This window comes from Plectropomus leopardus, chromosome 8 (genome assembly GCF_026936395.1).
Source record: "Plectropomus leopardus strain MGB_pleo_1.0 chromosome 8, ASM2693639v1, whole genome shotgun sequence".
Classification (NCBI taxonomy): domain Eukaryota; kingdom Metazoa; phylum Chordata; class Actinopteri; order Perciformes; family Serranidae; genus Plectropomus; species Plectropomus leopardus.
This window is the reverse complement of record NC_142183.1, coordinates 18,523,164-18,541,505: the sequence shown is the minus strand read 5'-3', so window position 1 is coordinate 18,541,505 and position 18,342 is coordinate 18,523,164. Positions and strand designations below refer to the sequence as shown.

Sequence of the window (18,342 nt, the reverse complement as noted above, 5' to 3'; positions counted from 1 at the left end):
CATTAGCCAAAGTAGTCACAATAGGCTTTTTTTTTAAACAATTTGACTGATTTGATGGTAAATTAATACACAAACACCTGATACTGCCAGAACACAAACAACTTGAAGATTATAATAGTCTTTTTTCCATTACATGCCTTTTATGTTATCTTTAAATGGCAGATTAACAGCTGGAGGGGTCTTTAAATAACAGTAAAGGCCTCTCCTGTCATGTAATCTCAAATAACATGATGTCCTGGGTTACTGCTCCTATTAGCGCTCTCCAGTGGACGAGTAACGACAGTGACACGAGATACACATCTGATCTCGCTACATATGCCAATTATTCTGTGGACTATTATTCTGTTACTGGGGGCCATGCAGCTCCCCACAGGACATTAGGTAGTCTAATAAGTAGTATGACATTCAGCCTTTGCCATACGGAACTGTTAGCCTACTACCGCACATCCTAATTGTGTTCATAGCAGCAAATGGTACAAATGTTAAAGTCATTATGTGGCCAACTTCCTCCCGGACTTTTGTTAAATGTGCAAATTTTGTACACATTTTAAATGTCATAACTTTAAGTGTTATTTCATAGTCCCTATCAGGAATATTATAACTTTTTTTTTTTTTTTGCACATTAAACTCCACGCCTCAGCCCCACCCGGGCATCCCTCCCCCCTCCTCTCTCCCTCCTCCTCCTCCGGAGAGGAGCTTCGCTAACAGCCGCTCCCCGTGACGCCTCCACCGGAGTCACAGCATGCGGACACCGGCCAAATGCGCCCTCACACCGGGTCCCTGCTCTCTGTGAAACCGCTGCAGAGAGCTTCTTTTCGCATGGTATTGAGCACTACGCTACTTTTTCCATCTCGGTGTGTGAACTGTTTGTCATCTCGAGCTTGACAGCCTATAGTGGCACGAGACTGCAGGAGCGCGCGGTTGGAGCGGAACAACAAGATGAAGTTGGCGGTCCTCCTCTTCTTCCTCTGCCCGCTGTCCCTCGCCGAAAAACCCGGTAAGAAAAGTCCGATGTGTTTATATGAATATTTTTTGGAGTTTCCACAACAATATCTTGGTATATCATTTTTATTTGGAGAGGGACCATGTGGTGCAACATTCATGTCTGCTAGAGATTCAGATCAGCTCCACATAACCTCTGATGACCTCGTCACCCAAAAAGTGCAACCTACTTATTCACTGTTTATCCAAAAGTCTGTTGTTACTTTACGGCAATTTGTTGCAGTTGCATTTTTTATGTATTACTTTACTTACATCTCCTTTCATATCTGTTGGAATTATGTTGTTTTTCCATTTCCACATTTTCTCTCTCAAGAGAACATGTAATAAAAACTAAACAACCAAAAAAAAAAACAAAAAAAAAACACCCCATAATAATTTTAAAAATATTGCATAAAAACTAAAATATGTGTTTAGAATTAATAGAAAAATACTATTGACAAAAGTAATCAGATATTATCAGAGTTATTTCCACTGCACTCATATCAGTTGAGGAATAATGTTTTGGGGCCCATATCTGTTTGTGCTGAAGCTGACTGGTCATCAGTAAAACAGGAACCCAGGTGTCAGGTGTCAGTGTCCAGCTCTCAGCACCTCTGAGTCATTGAAAGAGCAGACAGAGGTGATCCAATAGGACTTGAATGCCCTCTGACTTTGTGGTTTTGTGTTTTGCTCTGTGGATACTTTACATTTATTCCCCTCATGATGTCGGACAGATGTGGAGCCTGAGGTGAAACCAGCAGCTGGTTAAAGGTCCACAGTCCCCCTCACCACACACAGACCAGCTTTTGCACTTGACGTCCCCTGTGTCTGACATTATAGCTGCCTTTTGTCAATATTACTGTCTCCGTCCCTCCAGAGACATCATATCGCCTCAGGCTGACTGATGTGCTGACTGCCCAGCTTATATTATCTCTGTCACCTCCCCCTCCATTTGCAGAGCTATATGATTCACTTCTCACCCTCTCTTGTATCTGGTGTGTCTACAATACCTGCCGAAACACAACTGGAGGACTGAAGTTATGATGTGTCTGGAGAATTTTCCAGTTAATGCCTTTTTATAGATGAAGATTTTGCTGGACCCTACTTGTTTTAAACACTTTTGTTTGCTACTTTTGTTTGCTCAGTTTAATACATATTCTGTTGATTCACGGCAAGTGATGATTTACTAATGAGTCAAATCAGTTAAGTTTGTCAAGGCAAATTTCCACCCAGCTAAACACAATCTGAAAGTGTGACAATAAATCCATTTCAGTTGCAGCAAGGTTGCTGTCCATGGTGCTGAAACTACTTTGAAAGATTCAACGATCTTCCTTTGCGCGAAAGCTCTCTTAAAGGTCATCTTATAAAGACGAAGAAGACATTCAGAGCATTTGAATGTCAAGGTGCTGCTGCCAAACAAATGGAGCTTACTCTCAGACTGTATCTTTCCAGAAGTGGCTGAAAACTTCTCTAAAGACATACAATAGCTTTACTCTTATGTTTTTAATACACAAAGAAGGTACTCAGCAACAGTATTTTGAAGCTAGTTGTTATTGTCTATTTATACTGCTGTCCACTGCAGTAAAACTAGAGATTTTTGCTTTTTTTGTGAAAGCTTCACTCTATGATATGATATTCATCAGTTAACACAAAGCATGTGCTAATGTAATGAACCGTTTTTAATCCAGACTCTTCATCTTTGTTCCAGCTAAGAGTGAGTTTGTGTCCTTGGCCGAGATGGAGGACGCCCTGCTGAAGAACCTTTTCCAAGGCTACCAGCGCTGGGTCAGGCCCATCCAGCACGCCAACGACACTGTGAGGGTACGCTTTGGACTCAAGATCTCCCAGCTGGTTGATGTGGTGAGAACACACATGCAGTCACACACTTCTGTTTTCATGAGGAGATTTGTAGTTTGGATCCCACCAGTGGTTACGATTGTCTGGTACAGTAGGTCTTTGGACTTACTAAAGATGTCACATAGAAATGTATTCAGTTATTTGAAAAGGTAACCAGCTTCATTGACCAGATGTTGCATATGAATGTGACTTATACAGTTTTAGTTTTGACAAAACACAAGAGGAAATGTTATTAGAAGTTAAATTTTTAAACCCCAACAATTTATTTAACAATTTAACACCTTTTTTGTAACCTTATATTTAACCTCATCATGACTCAAATCTTAAAGGTTAGGTCTGGGTTTATTTAATATTTTTTTTATTGGTAACAAATTAAATGAAAATTATTCTGTGTCAAAACCAACAATTTATTTTTTATTTTATTCATGTATTTACTTTTATTTAACCACAAATATTTTCATTGAGATTTAAAATCTCTTGAAGAGAGTCCTGGCCAAGAAAGCAGCAGAAAGAATTTCATGTAAAAAATCCAGTATATCACCTGGCTTACAGCAATATATGACAATATATTGAATCATAACCCTTGTAGGGTGACATGTGTCATATTGCCATATTCTTGCTAATGCTTCACCCTGCTGGGGAAACTGTAAAATGTTTAGAGACAGACAAACACAGTGATGTTTTGGTCATTTCATTGCTTGTTGAAAACAACAAATACATAGAACATTTCCAGCTTTATCCTTTAAAAGATGATAATAATAACACAAAGAAATTTAAACAACATCTTACTGTGGTTTTTTATCTTTGTTCAACTGGAAACAACAGTAAGTTGTTGTTGTTTCTCGCATTATTCTTTTGTTTTCTGCCAGGCAGTGTTGCTGTCTGTGATACTAAACAAGGTTATTACAGTTAACTAAAACTAAACTAAAAACATAAGTTATATGTGGAAAAAATACTAGTTTAGCTGAAATAAATAAAATAGGTAAGAGACTATAGGAAAAGGAAAAAAGGAAGAGCTAATTGAAAAAATGTGTATTTACAAAACTAATAAAATAAATATACAGGAGGTTTTTGGCTTAAGTCTTTTTCAGTTTTGGCAAATTTGTCAACACAACAAGCATGAGAAGGCTTTGGTTCATATGTTTTTGGACGCATCTCTGTGACTCAGTTGCCGTCACAAATTGTTGTGTTTGTCTTGTAATATTTTTTTTGGAACTTCTTAAATCTTACCCTGACAAATAACACCCAATTTTATAATAATGCATCTAACACTAATACTGAATAATAAAAACAAAACTAAAAATAGAAAATAAGGGGCGCCTTGTGGCTCAGTGGATAGAGCAGCGCCTCATGTACAGAGGATGTGTCCTCGCCGCGGCGGCCGCTGGTTCGATTCCGGCTTCGACTCTTTGCTTCCTGCATGTCGCCCCCCTCTCTCTCCCCCTTTCACGCTTAAAACTGTGCTGTAAAAAATTAAGGCAATAAAAGCCAACAAAAAAAATCTTAAAAAAATAAAATAAAATGTAACCATAAAACTAAACAAAATTGAGCAAATCCACCCTGTAAACTAACTGAAACTAAACTGAAGTGAAAACAAAAATTAAAAAAGATGAAAAAAAATACAAAACTAGAACAACTCTGGTCCTGAATCCAAACAGGCCGCTGGCAGCGTCACAGTGTGGAGCTTTCTGAGGTCCTGAAATAGATCAGGAACGCTCTCTTCATATCTACAATCACACACTCTCTGTCTCTGGAGTGTTCCTTTAATATTTCAGTGGCAGGCGGTGATAGGTTGAGATGGTTTAGGTGTCCAAGAGGAGAAAACAGAGGATGCTAATGGACTAGCTGTTCTTCTGGGCTTTAAATATTCATCTCGACCAGTTCAGATTTAACTCTTCGTGCTTCCACCTAACGCGTGCTGGACAAAGACAATAAGTTATGAATTACACAGAGACCCCTTATGGTTTTGCAGAGAATAAAGGTTGATATGTTGGTTTGGGAAAAGAGAGCTGGAAAGAGAGCTAACCCGAGAGACGACAGCAGCAGCTTGGCTACTCCATGTCCGTCCCCTGAGTGTCTCTGGGCTGCTACTGTACATGGCTCAGCATTAGATTATGGTTCGCCTCTGCTCTGTGTGATCACCAGAACATCCAACTCAGTCTGACAGCTGAGGCCTGGTCTGGATACACTGAAACAGCTACATCCTTGTGTATCTCTCCACGCTTTGTTTTTCTCAAGTCTTTTGCTCTCAGTCGTCCCCCTTTTCTTCAAACTCACCTCCAGTGATGTGGAAATAAACCTGTGTTAACCACTCTCCATCCCTCTATTCCTGTCTTCATCTATTTTCCTCTTGCTGCATTTATATTGCTTCAGCTTCAGGGTTCACTGCACCCACCTCAGGTTTTATGTTTCTTTTTGCGTGTTTGCTAGGGAAGTGGCAGAGACAGGTAAATGAGATTCTGTCTGATTTCATGGCAAAGGAAATGAGCAAGCCTGTCATCTAGTCCACTAATCAAATCTAATGTCGCTATTGAAGCACGTGTTTGTGCTGTAAACAGCTTCAAATACAACCCTTATGACTGCTGTAGATTTTCTAGCTTTTTGTTACTAGAGATAAACATTTTCATGTTAATATAACTGGCATTGTTAATTTATATTATTTTTAACTACCAATATTTGTTTGTTTGTCAACCGTGTTGATTTAAACTATCTGAACAAATGTGAGATATCAGAGCCTTTTTCCCAGGCTGTTTTACTTTCTATATATGGCTCCATGTATTAAAGACATTGACATTGGAAGTGATTTTAGGTTTCAGTTGTGTTGTTTTGAATTTTGAGGTTTTGAAAACCCTTTTGTTTGAATCCTAATTGTGTGACGTGCCCACACATTTATCTTGCTTCCAGGGACTTTTATCCATTTTTAAACATTACTCTTTTGTCTGTTGTTTCTGTCTGTTTTAGGATGAGAAGAACCAGCTCATGACAACTAACGTTTGGCTGTTACAGGTGAGCAAGACACAAAATAGTTGCAGTCAATCTTATTATTTATAATCACAAATTAATGAGAAGTCAAGCTCATACTTTTGAATAATACAGCCAAATATATGTTGAGAGGGAACATCATAATATTGATATGAATGAGCTGGTACCTTTTATGGAAGCACAGTTAGTGTAAATACTGTAAATACAATTCTGCACTTGTTTTTGTTCAAAAAAAATGTCACACTTTTAATTATATGAAACATTAATGTGAAGCATTTAAAAATAGCATTAACTTGGCAGAAATTTGACTAAAAAAGCATTGTTTTTTTTTGTTCTGTTTTAAACAGCTAGACTGTTTCAAAATGTGTTGCATTATGCAATAGAGAAGTGTATTGATGTTATTTCTTTGTTAAACAATTCTAATGAAAGGTTTGTTTAATTTTAGTATTTCTTTTTTATACATTACATGATGGTATATATAAGTTGTTTTTTAATCATTGTTATTGTTTATTTAGTTTTCTATTTTCTAGTCTTGTTTTTGGGATGTCTTATCCATGTGGCATCGAGACTGGGGGGAGCCAAGAGGGGAATTTTTAAAGCTTGGAGGGACAGGAAAAACAGTCTTTTGAGTATTTGATGAATACATACAGTATGTTAGAACTATCCAGACTAGTGATTTGCTGTTATTCTCAATACAATATTGGAAAAAAAAAAAACTAGATCACAAAAATGTTTAGGATCTCTTTCAGGACGCTCTGTTGGTTGTGAGCAACGAGAAGAGAGAATTGGAATATGTTTCATCAATGAAAGCATGCTCATTCAGTGTCCTGTGTTTTCGTCCATCAGGAGTGGATCGATTACAAGCTGCGATGGAATCCAGACAAATACGGAGGAATAACTTCCATCAGAGTCCCGTCTGAAAATATCTGGCTCCCAGACATCGTCCTCTATGAAAAGTAAGACTGCTCCAACTGAATGACAATTATCTTCATGGGAAACTTAAGTAAAAACTAAGATACTGTTAGTATGAAAAGTTCATATACTTCATATAGTTCATATAATTCTCTATATTTTTTGTATGGAATCTCATTTTCAAGATGTAATCAAATTTTACAACTATAATTTTAGCTCTTATGCACTAAAATAATGGTTATGTAATATTGAGTAGTAATCAAAAATGCTACTTTAATTTAGTCCATTAATTTTCATTTTGCAATTATTTATAAGGTTTTTTAGATGATATAATATTAGCAATGCCATTAAAAATTTGAACATCTTCTGTACATGTGTTACTAAGATGTATTTTCTGAACTTCTTGAAATTTTTCTCCATGTTTTGTCAGTGCTGATGGTCGGTTCGAGGGCTCCCTGATGACCAAAGCCATTGTCAAGTTCAATGGGGCCATCACCTGGACGCCACCTGCCAGTTACAAATCCGCCTGCACTATGGACGTCACCTTCTTCCCCTTCGACCGGCAGAACTGCACCATGAAGTTTGGCTCCTGGACGTATGATGGCAACATGGTGGACCTGGTCCTGATAGACAACCAGGTAGATCGGAAGGACTTCTTCGATAATGGGGAGTGGGAAATCCTTAGCGCCACTGGTGCCAGAGGGAACAGGAAGGATGGCATGTATTCATATCCCTTCATCACATACTCCTTCATTCTGAAGAGGTTGCCGTTGTTCTACACACTGTTCCTCATCATCCCGTGTTTGGGTTTGTCCTTTCTGACCGTCCTGGTGTTTTACCTTCCCTCGGATGAGGGTGAGAAGCTGTCACTCTCCACCTCTGTGCTTGTGTCGCTTACTGTGTTCCTCCTGGTCATAGAAGAAATCATCCCCTCCTCCTCAAAGGTGATCCCGCTCATCGGAGAGTACTTGTTGTTCATCATGATCTTCGTCACGCTCTCAATCATCGTCACTGTCTTTGTCATCAACGTGCACCATCGCTCCTCAGCTACCTACCACCCAATGTCGCCGTGGGTTCGTAATCTCTTCCTTCAGAAACTGCCGAGATTGCTCTGCATGCGTGGACACACTGATCGCTACCACTACCCAGAGCTGGCTCCTGAAAGCCCTGAGCTGAAGACTCGCTCTGGTGGCCGCAAAGGAGTCCAGAAAGCCAACAGTGGAGCTCATGGACAGACAACTTCTGAGGGGAAGGAGGACGAGGCCTGGGCGACCATGTTAGACAAGGCTATCTACTCAGTGCGCTACATCAGCAGACATATCCGCAAGGAACACTTCATCCGCGAGGTGGGTTTAGATGATCAAGAAGGATTAATTGCAGAATAGATTTAGGCTTGTTCACCCTGTGTTGTGTTGAATTCGTAATTAAAACATTTTTCTCACATGCTCCCGGGAAACAAAGCGATCTAAAAATGGAGATAATTCTTGAATGAATTGATGTCATAGGCAAAAGCGTTTATCAACAGCAAAACTATATCAAGACATCTGTTTACAAACTTTGGCACAACTCATGCAGTGTAATCCAAGTCTCATTTATTGAGTCGTGTGTTCAGTGCTTGCCAAACAGACTGCCCTCTCTGACGGGGAACTGAATAATAAGCAAAACTTAATCTTTGCTCTCTTCAAATCCAGACTCCATTGACAAAAATAGTAATTTTATCTTGCTCCTGAACACAGGAGCCGCTCTCCTGCCACTGCTTTGATCAGTTTGTTTCTGTTTTTTTTTTTTTTTTTTATCATCTGTGATTGTGTGGCACTGGCATTTTAAATGGTTAATTTAGATTCAGAAAAGTAACACAACAGCAAAAACTAACTACCAATTAAAGCAGAAGTAGGCCAGAGGCTCCTGTATTCAGCAAGGTAAAATTACTGTTACTGTTTTTGTAAGTGGAGTCGTGCTTTGCAGAGAGCATGAATGAGTTTTTGAGAGACTTTTCGTTCAGTTCCCGGTCTGAAAGGACTGTCTGTTTTCAAAGTGCTGAGCATACAACTGGATAAATGAGACTTGGATTAAACTGCAGCGAGTTGTGTGAGAGTTTGTAAACAGATGTTTTGATATAGATTTGCTGTCATCAAATACACATCCCTATGACTTAACTAGATCAAGCATTTGGATTCTTTGTTCACCCTGGAGACAGCCAAGTTTTCTTTATGAATCCAACATAACATGGGATGAGTACTTGGTGTGCAAATGTTTATTTGGGGGGTTAAAGTATTTTTTAATGTTTCATGTGTTTCATGTGTTGCTTTGATACCATCCCCCATCTCTTTGATTTCCCAGGTGGTACAAGACTGGAAGTTTGTGGCCCAGGTGTTAGACAGGATCTTCCTGTGGGCTTTCCTCACCGTCTCAGTACTGGGCACTGTCCTCATCTTCACTCCAGCTCTGCACATGTTTTTGAAAATCCCTCCTCCAACTGCAAGTGAGGATCCACCTTCAAACTAGTAGCAATCACACACCTTTTTCACAGCCAACTGATGATCCACTTTCAATTATCTAAGAAACATTTGTTACCACTGAGCAACTGGAGGCCGCTGCAGGTATTTTGTAAAGGAAAACTTTGACCCTTTGATGGTTATGTTTCTTCTCTAGATCCATTATGTAATGCATTGAGTCTGTCATTAAGTCATTATGTGACTGCTTTTTCTGCACATTATTGCATATTCCAAATTATGATGAAAACATGTTTTGTTTATATACAAATGTCAATTGGTGCATCTTGTGTTGCTTTTCAACCAAAATCATAACATTTTAAATTCTACACATGATGGCTATAAGTAGCATGCAGCTATCAATACACTAGATTACACATAGTGGTTATTTTAGAAAAAGGTATTTAAGCTCAGAAGGGAAAACTTCATTCAGTATAAAATTAAACTTCAGAAAATCACTAGAAGTGTTATGATTGGCTTGATTTATGGACTAAATTCCTTATGGTTTCATGTTGGCATTTTATGTTTCTAATTGGCGTTGATGTATGTAGTAGACCATCTTAAATCCCCAATATCAAGCTATCACTTCAATAATATGTTAATTGTACACACAAGTATTAAGTTACTTGCTGTAACTACTTTTTAGTAGTAGTAGTATAATATTGTATTACTGTATCAAATAGTTTGAACCCTCAAAGCTTCGTTCATAATGTTGATTTTCAAATTCAAAACCAACATTTAAATGCTCACAGATTTTTGAATATATTTATTTGTTTTTGTTTCATGTCTGTTGATTATGTTTAAACCCAGGATTTATGTACAGTTGCAGGTAAAGATAAGCTGACACTAACATTGTTAGTATTTTAAAACCAACATTTTCATTGTGGTCAAAAATGTTTGCTCTCCCGCTTGCCACACAAAGGGAGGTTGCACCTGTATTAAACCTACCAGCAACATAAATTGAATTCATATATTAAAGAAAGTAGTAGTAGGGGGGAAAAACCTCAATAAAAGCTTCAAATTAAAAAAAATGAATACAATTGAACCTCTCAAGGTATCAACATTAAAATGTCCTTACACCTTCATTGGAGATGCAACAAACTTTTATGTTTGCAGAATACCTGAAGATGTTAGCACATGTTTGGGTACTGAGGACATTAAGAGCTCTAGTTTGTGATGTTGTATGTAAACAGCTTGTACTGTTTTTACTGAGTCCTTGTCTTTCTCACCCTCATCATACAAATCGTACTATGTTTTGGTCTCTGCAGTTCGTGAAAGCACTTCATGCAGCATAATATGAACTTCTCTGAATACATTAATTTGAATATTTATTCTTTAAATCACAGAATCCTCAGAGGTACAGTAGTTTTACTGATGTACTCATTTGCACTAATAAAGTTGTTCTAAATATCTGATGTTTTATTTTTCAGAATTAATACCATATTTACCTCTGCTTCTTTTAAGGGAAATTTAAGTTGATAATGCCATACACAATGGTCAATTTTAAAAAAAAAGTTAACCGTCTAGTCCCACAGATGTTACAGATAACAAAGGAACAAAACAGGAAAGAACTCAAAAATAACTACATAATATTAGTGAAATGACAGCACCATCCTGTGGTGAATCAAAGAGATGTAGAGAACAACTCCTTGAACAAAAAAACAACACACAATAGAAAACGCAAACATAAATCCTTTTTTTCCCCCCAGACACACTTTGTGAATTAAGTTTTTCCTTTTGTGTTTTATGCCTTGCAATCTCATTTCCAAAAGCTCACCATGGAAGATTTACTAAGGATGAGTATGAAATGTGAGAAAGAGATTCTTAAATGTATGTCAGTTTATACTAGATACTATTTCCAGTGTTCATAAATTGCAAGACTGACAGGAATAAAGAAGAAATTTTCAGCTATTAATAAAAAGCACAATTTCATTTGCTTTGATTCTAACTTTTATTGAATAAAATATTGCAGGTATCGTTGTTCTAAAATAACCAATACACTCATAAGACCTACTCTAATTTACAATTGTTTCAGTAAAAATATGTGGTAGCATATATAAAGCTACACATTTTACAAAAATGCAGCATTTGGTATTAGGGTATTGTATCAAGGGCCCTATCTGGGGCCAGTGTTTAGTTTGTCCCTTCTGGGCTATTGTAAGACATAATGGCAGACTCTGTTTAAGAGGACCCAATCAGTAAGTAGATATAAACAGCTCTCTTAAATATAAGGTTTTTCAGATGAAGATAAATCAATGAAAATATAATTATTGATATTATATTCCATTGCTGCTCATCAATGCTGCTAAATCCTACAAACTATTAAAATGCACACTAGAACTGTGTTTTAACATGTGTATTGTTGCATGTTGCTAAAAGTCCTGACAAATAGCCTATATCATCTCTAATGTCAGCTTTTTACAGATACAGTACAGTATTTGAAGGCCTAACTAATACATTCTTTTATAAAAGTAATTCAGGCTAAATTACATAGAGTAAATATTTGATCTTTAACCACCAGGATGCATTGTATTTTTTTGTCGATTTCTGATTTCCTCAGTTTTGCTTTTTTATTTTTTTTTTATCTGTGTTGACTTGTCTGACTGTCCAGGTGAGCTCGTGCGTTGCGCAGCATCTCCATATACAGCCTGTTGTTTTCCCTGCAACATAACCACACAGAAGGAATTAATTTTAAGGAATTTTGCTGAATTATATAATTTTGATATTATACGAAAAGCAGATTATAACACTCGGGGAGGGTAAAGCAGGTGAAGAAAACAGATTTTTGCATGTAAATGCCTTTGGTTTGTATGTGCAAAATCTGCCATTAAAAATGGTTAATTAAAACACATACTATAATATCACAGGACACGTCAATGTAAATTTGCATAAATACACAATATGCAATAGAAGCAGCACAAGGTACTAGATGGTGAGCACTGAATCAAGGTTAAAAAAGTGTTGTGTAGGGATGCAGCAAGTTGGCTTCAAAAAGTAGGCAGCAGAGAGATGGTTTTCTTTAGATGTTTTTCTTGCACAGAGGACTGTACCTTTGCCCTGAGGGCAGTAGCTGAAAGTGTTGGACTGCTTTGCCATGGTGATACAGTGCGGTTTGTTTGTAATATGGCCCAGGTGAACAGCTTCAGAAAGCTATGCCTTGCTTTTGACACATAGCTGTCAAAAGCATTTTTTTAATTTGTGTTTTGTAAAGTAAAAAAATAAACAAATAAAAGTGAGTATAATTTCAATTCAGTAATGAACTTAGAGGATACTTATCTCACGGCGGGTTGGCACTATGGTAAAGTGGAAAGAATGACACTAAGACAGCCTTCACTTGCAAAATAAAACATTATGAAGTCGTGGTGCTGTAAGGCACATTGAAACTGATTTGCTGCTCACTCACGTAGCCACAGAGCGGTCAAACATCATGTTACTCATGTCCATGTAGTACTGGGCATCTGTACGTATTGCTGTCCAGTATTCGTTTGCCTGAAGAACAACGACACAGGCAATGAGCAAATTGGCCAGACAAGAACATTGTTTAGTGAACTATATTTATATACTTTTTTTAAAAAAAATCTAAATTCTAGATTTTTATGCTTTTTCCCCCGAGGGCATTTCCCTTTTGTTTTTTTATTCCTTTCTCTTTTTCATTTCCTTTTTTTGCTCAATTTCAGATAATTTTCTTGTACTTTTTCCTTATTTCTCACAAATTTCTGGTTCATTTCTTATTAAGTTGTTAATACTCGCCCTCCCATGTTTTTAATGGCTTTTGCATTTACTGACTAGAAATCACTCTTAAACTGGTTGACCCTATGTCACATCACACAGCTCAGCATTACCTGCTCCTGAATGGTGTAACCCCACTGGTTCTGAGAGTGGTGCGGATCCCAGTATCCAGACTGTCTCTTTAGCCTGATGAATCGCTTTGCCTCTTCTTCCTTCATGAATGGGGCGGCAAATACCCCTGAACACAAGATTGAAACAATAGTACTTTCAAAAGCAATGACAAACACGTTTAGGGTGCAAGACTGGTGAATTGCAGGTAACAGAGCTTTGATTTCATATAACCAGGCCGTTCTTTAACTTAAACATCAGATCAAAGTTAACACAGCTGGTTAGGTCACTGAGGAAAGAGATGGGAAAGACAAACACATGAGTGTTTTTGTTAAAAGCTTTGCACATGTTAAATAGCTGATTATGTTTGGAGATAATGCAAATCTGAATTTATTTTTAGTAATCAGATTACATTGCTTTGTCAAGTGACTCTAAATCTAAAACATCAACACAGTTTAACTAAACATTCATTAAGTAAAGATTAACTAAAGATTCAAAATAAATGTGAAATTATTTGACTTACCACTCAAAAGAGCAAACAGGATCACAAATTTCATGCCTATTAAAAAAAAAATCAAAGGATGTTTCTAATAAGTCATGAACATACAACTCACAAGCCACACATATGCATATTTACAGCTTCCTTTCAGCATTTGTGTAAATATTATCTCAATAAATAATCTGTAGATAATAAAATAAAAATAAAGTGGTCAAAAAAGAAGCAGAAATGTGAGATTTACCTGCAGTGTGAGCTGCTGATCAGATGAATGAGTGTCTTCAGAGCTCAGAATCTCTCGTCTGAATGTGAAAGTGAACAAGAGTTTCTTTCACAGATTTTGAACCAGAGAGGAGTGAACGGCGTCAAGCATCAGGCTGGCTGCCCAAGTTAACCACTTATCCAAGTGCCAGACAGACCGTCCCAAAACACACACACAAACACACACACTGGTGTTTCCCCATAGAAACAAGTTAAGCTCTGAGAGTTGACATAAAGACGACCCTGTCTTGGCTAAAAGTCTCTTGGTAAACTAAAACATTGCAGGATTCTTGAATTGAATGAACCCAAAACTCACTATTTTCCAGTCAACATCCTTTGAAGTGGAAGTCATGACAGCAATCTGGAGCAATTTGGTGTGTCAGTAAAAACTTAATTCATTAAGAGTTGTCTGAAATAAATCAGCTTTAGTGCACACAAATCCATATTTTTGTTTTGATGTTTATATTTGAATAAAAATGTATCATTTTTAATTATTTTTGCTCCAACTTACTGACATCAGATTTGTGTTGCATGTTGCAATTTAGATGATGTGTTTGTGGTCAAGGAATAATTATATGTTTTTATTAATGCACAATAATTTGTACATCAACATTTCTTCCACTGGGTGGGGCTCTAACTGCATTCATGGTTGGTAAACAGTTGATGTTTTTTGCTCAAGGCATGAAGCCAGTGTTTGACACACATCAGGAAGGTTCTTTTTTTTGTTTGTTTGTTTTTTTTAAATATATATATGTCAATGGATTGAAAAAAAAAAACAGCAGAAGGAATCAGACTTGTTTAAGAAAAGTAAATTACAGACATAAAATCAATAATTGAATGGACAAAAAATAAAGATATTAATTAAAACTGTCTATCTTATAAGACATTTAATCAACAGGGAAAATGTTAACAAAATATGCATGTAATTCCTAAGGGAATGGGATTTAAAGCCTGGTTTTTTAGTCAAGAAAAGCGAGTAAGACCTCAAAAAAATTCAAAGCAGGTCCCAAGAGTATTAATTTGGGTTTCCACTTTTGAAGGTGCTGCATTAAAAGCTCACATCCTTTAAAATATGAGCAGGAGGCTTCCTGTGAATTCTTTGTGTGATGTAATATTTACACTCTCGCTCAAACACAGATGTAGCCACGCGAAAATGACCACCTTAAAGCTGAAGTGAGGCTAAGGGTTGATGCAGAGAGACAATAACTAAAAGTCCAACAGAACAAAACTCATTTATAATTTAAACTCCTTCTATTTATGAACCTAAGCACCTCGAAGTATGCATATAAAAAAAGTGTGACAGTGCGTGTAATTGCATGAGCCTTTCTTTGATCACACATATATTGGCCACCCACTCAGCGCACAGCTCTTCTCTGTTATCTGTGTTTGTTTGTGTTTTGCAGAGTGTGTGTCTCTCTCTCACCCTTGTGTGCACTGCTGACCTTTTCCTCAGTAAGCTCCTAAGTGTGTGTGAGAGGTCTGACCTTTTATTTGACATCCCTTAATAAACTGAGTCGCCACCTGGGCAGTGTAACTGAGACAAATGGCTGGCTGGCAGCAGGACAACAGAGGAGGAGCTTTTTCAGGAGATGCACTTCATCATGTGGGCAGATATTCACACATAACCTAGAAACAACGTGTAGAGTGCTGATAAAGCTTCATATTAATTGTTTCTTACCATTTTTCATTTGTCGCATGTCCATGTATTCCTGTAAACATCCCTCACCACAAGTATGAATGCACGATGCAGACATATAACACACACACACACACGCAGAGACACAGAAATGCAGATTCGCAAATGCATACACGCACCTTGGGTAGCTCTGGGACCTTGTTGCTCTCTAGCACAGCCAAATCTTCCACACATCAAAGGTAGCGACTCAGACAAAACTAAAACTCATCTGACCCCATTCTATCACACACACACACACACACACACACACACACATGCTGGGACAGGCGAATATTTCAAATATTTGATTTAGGGAAAAGGGGTGAGAGGGGTGTTTAACCAAACATAGGATTTAAAATTTCATACAAACTTTTGATTTTGTCATTACTGACTTTAACTTTTTCACATGTGGTGTCACATACATCCACACATGAACCACTCTCTGTTTGCAGCAGTTATATGTTTGCTAGGTTTGCTTTAAGTAGAACACAAGAAGGATGTGGTGAAAAAAGGGACAGGGAGAAGAAAGAAAGTAGCGATGGTGGCTCCACAACATTTAAGTCCATTAGCAGAACACTTCTCATTTATAAAAGATAGAGAATTAACAGCTCCCTCTGGTTGGCCCACTCCTTTCTGTGCTTTCTTCTATGCTATTCTTCTCCTCCTATCAGTGCATCGTGCATTTAAAAAAAGCCAAAATATGATGCAGATTCCCTCTCTGTCTGTATTTGGAGAAGGGTGGGTAGATTGTGGGCTCCAGCTCCATACTGAGAAGTTTAAAATCTGCATTGTGGATTCAAATTCACAGGGACAGGACTTTTTTTTTAGAACTAAAGCTACAAGTATTTCTAATCTTTGGTGTTTAAACAAATATAGTTCGGTAGGCACCTGAGAGCCAAACCTCTGCTGTGTTTCTGAGAAGTGTTGTTGCTTTGTTGTTCCACCTGATAAAACAATATGTGTTATTAAATATGTGGTAAGAAGAACTGAGGGGTCAGATTTAAGTTACTCTCTGTTTCTGTCTTAGTTTTGGATGAAGAGACCAAAGTCTGAGCAGTTATCAGTTTGCTATGGCGGCAAGAGTCTGCACTGTTTTGAGATGGGGTTTTGTTGTGTGTGTATTTGTGTATTGTTTCTCTGGTGTGTGACAGCATGTGTTAGTAAGTGTTTGCAACCCCTTCCCCCACTAAGGGGGTAAAATAAAGTTAAGAGTAGACAACATATTGAGAGAAAATGAATATTTATGGTGAAACATATTCTCAAAGACTCAGTGTGTAAACACACAAAAAATGTCTGCAATACTGTATGCATATCCAGATGTAAATCTTAGTAGTTAATGTAATCAAATACTGTGAAAATATAATGGATGTAGCCACTGTGACATGACCCATTAGCAGTTCTGGGGAGTAATTAGTTTCATGTAGCAGTGTGTAATTAAATTACAAAATAAATGTATTTGTAATCATTTAGTAATTAAAGTATGTAATTAAATTACAGCTACTGATCAAAATGTTGCTACTTGCAATGGGAATATGTCAGAATGTGTTCTTAGTAAAGCATTCGTATGTAGTGTTAAAAGTCCTCAGTAGAGATCACCTGACAAACCTGAGGCAGGTCGGATAAATCAAACACACCTGCCTGGGAAGGAACCACCTCCCTCAGGTGGAATCTCTTTCCTCAATGAGAGGATGCCACCTCCTTCTTTTGTTTAATCTTTTGTATGGCTCCCATGATGTGTGCATCATGTAAGTTTGTTCTCGTAATACCTTGATTCACCTTGTAACTAAACAATATTAGTTGCCCAGTTTAAAAAAAATTGAAAACGAACCAAAAAGTAATCAAATGTAAATAAATTAGACAACTTATTATATTCTTAACAGGGTAACCAGTAATCTGTAATCTACAACTTTTTGAAAGTAACCTTCCCCATCCTGCCCACTGGTTTGTGTTTTCCCATCTTAAAGCCTCAAATTTGACAATTTGGCCATTACCATCTTGGATTTTTGGATCCACAAGTGAAGTGAGGTTATCGGTTTTGGGCAATAAGGTGGAGCTGTGGAGGTGTGAGGGGTAGATCTGACCAAGTGCCCAAAGACACTATCCACAGACAGCCTGTCACTCAACGCAGACACATCCTTAAATATGTTTAACTTTAAGCCTTAATAAAATGGAAGTGGGTGAATTATATAAAAATTCACCTCCCCTGCAGTTGTCATGAATGGAGAATTAATTATAGAGACTAAAACCGTTTTAATACCAGGCATTAAACATTCTTATTTCTGCTGTAATGTTTAGCATTTTAACATGGGGTCTATGGGGACTGACTTGGTCCTGGACCCAGCCTTGAGTGGCCAATAAAGGAACTGCAGTTTTGGCACTTCATGGTGGCCTTTATTTTGTAGCCTCAGAGGTTACAGCTTGAAATGTTGTGCAAAAAAAAACAAAAAACAAAATGAGAAATATGTCATACAGTAAAATGTTAAGTTTATAATAAGCTTGACTTGATAATTATCAGACAGTAATAATACTTTTGTCATGTTTGATTTTTGTGATGGGTATGTACATTTTGAGTTTGAAGTGGAAAAAGTGAATCATTTTGGATTAATTCATGTTATTGTCTTGATTACTCTGATACATTTCTTATCTGTATATTACTGCTGGTAAAACAGAGCACTGCCGTTGGGGATTTTAGCACTATGGACAGCTCTTCATAGAACTTTGAAGTTACTGGGGGTTTTAAGTTCACGTTTGCCGCAGTATGGTTTCCTTGATAGAATGAGGATTACTTCAATGGCACAGCCTTCTGACTGACTAGAAGTTTGTCCAGTGGGAGCAAGTACATGGATGAA

The 18,342-nt window shown here is 37.4% G+C and overlaps 3 protein-coding genes across 3 annotated transcripts in view; 2 read left to right on the top strand and 1 right to left on the bottom strand.

The window, feature by feature from the left end:
* Positions 1 to 181: 181 nt before the first annotated feature.
* LOC121947806 (neuronal acetylcholine receptor subunit non-alpha-2-like) lies at positions 182 to 10,636 on the top strand. The gene is made up of 6 exons (XM_042492927.2): positions 182 to 997; positions 2,690 to 2,841; positions 5,800 to 5,844; positions 6,667 to 6,776; positions 7,163 to 8,078; positions 9,073 to 10,636. The coding sequence occupies exons 1-6, from the start codon at positions 940 to 942 to the stop codon at positions 9,235 to 9,237; spliced, it is 1,446 nt and encodes a 481-aa protein (XP_042348861.1). The 5' UTR covers positions 182 to 939; the 3' UTR covers positions 9,238 to 10,636.
* Positions 10,637 to 10,779: 143 nt separating this feature from the next.
* Positions 10,780 to 14,502, bottom strand: LOC121948488 (uncharacterized protein C3orf85-like). The gene is made up of 5 exons (XM_042493886.2): positions 13,802 to 14,502; positions 13,585 to 13,620; positions 13,067 to 13,191; positions 12,628 to 12,713; positions 10,780 to 11,884 (listed from the first exon to the last, which is right to left on the bottom strand). The coding sequence occupies exons 2-5, from the start codon at positions 13,616 to 13,618 to the stop codon at positions 11,806 to 11,808; spliced, it is 324 nt and encodes a 107-aa protein (XP_042349820.2). The 5' UTR covers positions 13,619 to 13,620; positions 13,802 to 14,502; the 3' UTR covers positions 10,780 to 11,805.
* A 2,714-nt stretch (positions 14,503 to 17,216) lies between these two features.
* The window catches only part of LOC121947805 (neuronal acetylcholine receptor subunit alpha-7-like), a 55,804-nt gene continuing 54,678 nt past the window's right edge, over positions 17,217 to 18,342 (top strand). The window contains exon 1 of the mRNA XM_088081022.1: positions 17,217 to 17,238. The gene's annotated coding sequence lies outside the window, so the exon portion shown is untranslated. The remainder of the gene's footprint in view (positions 17,239 to 18,342) is intronic.

Coding starts and splice junctions, on each gene's coding strand:
- LOC121948488 (XM_042493886.2), bottom strand. CDS start 13,618: ATGAAATTTGTGATCCTGTTTGCTCTTTTGAGTG. Junction 13,192..13,584: donor CCTGTTTGCTCTTTTGAGTG/GTAAGTCAAATA, acceptor TCTTGTGTTCAG/GGGTATTTGCCGCCCCATTC. Junction 11,885..12,627: donor TTTGACCGCTCTGTGGCTAC/GTGAGTGAGCAG, acceptor GTTATGTTGCAG/GGAAAACAACAGGCTGTATA.
- LOC121947806 (XM_042492927.2), top strand. CDS start 940: ATGAAGTTGGCGGTCCTCCTCTTCTTCCTCTGCCCGCTGTCCCTCGCC. Junction 5,845..6,666: donor CTAACGTTTGGCTGTTACAG/GTGAGCAAGACA, acceptor TTCGTCCATCAG/GAGTGGATCGATTACAAGCT. Junction 6,777..7,162: donor GACATCGTCCTCTATGAAAA/GTAAGACTGCTC, acceptor ATGTTTTGTCAG/TGCTGATGGTCGGTTCGAGG.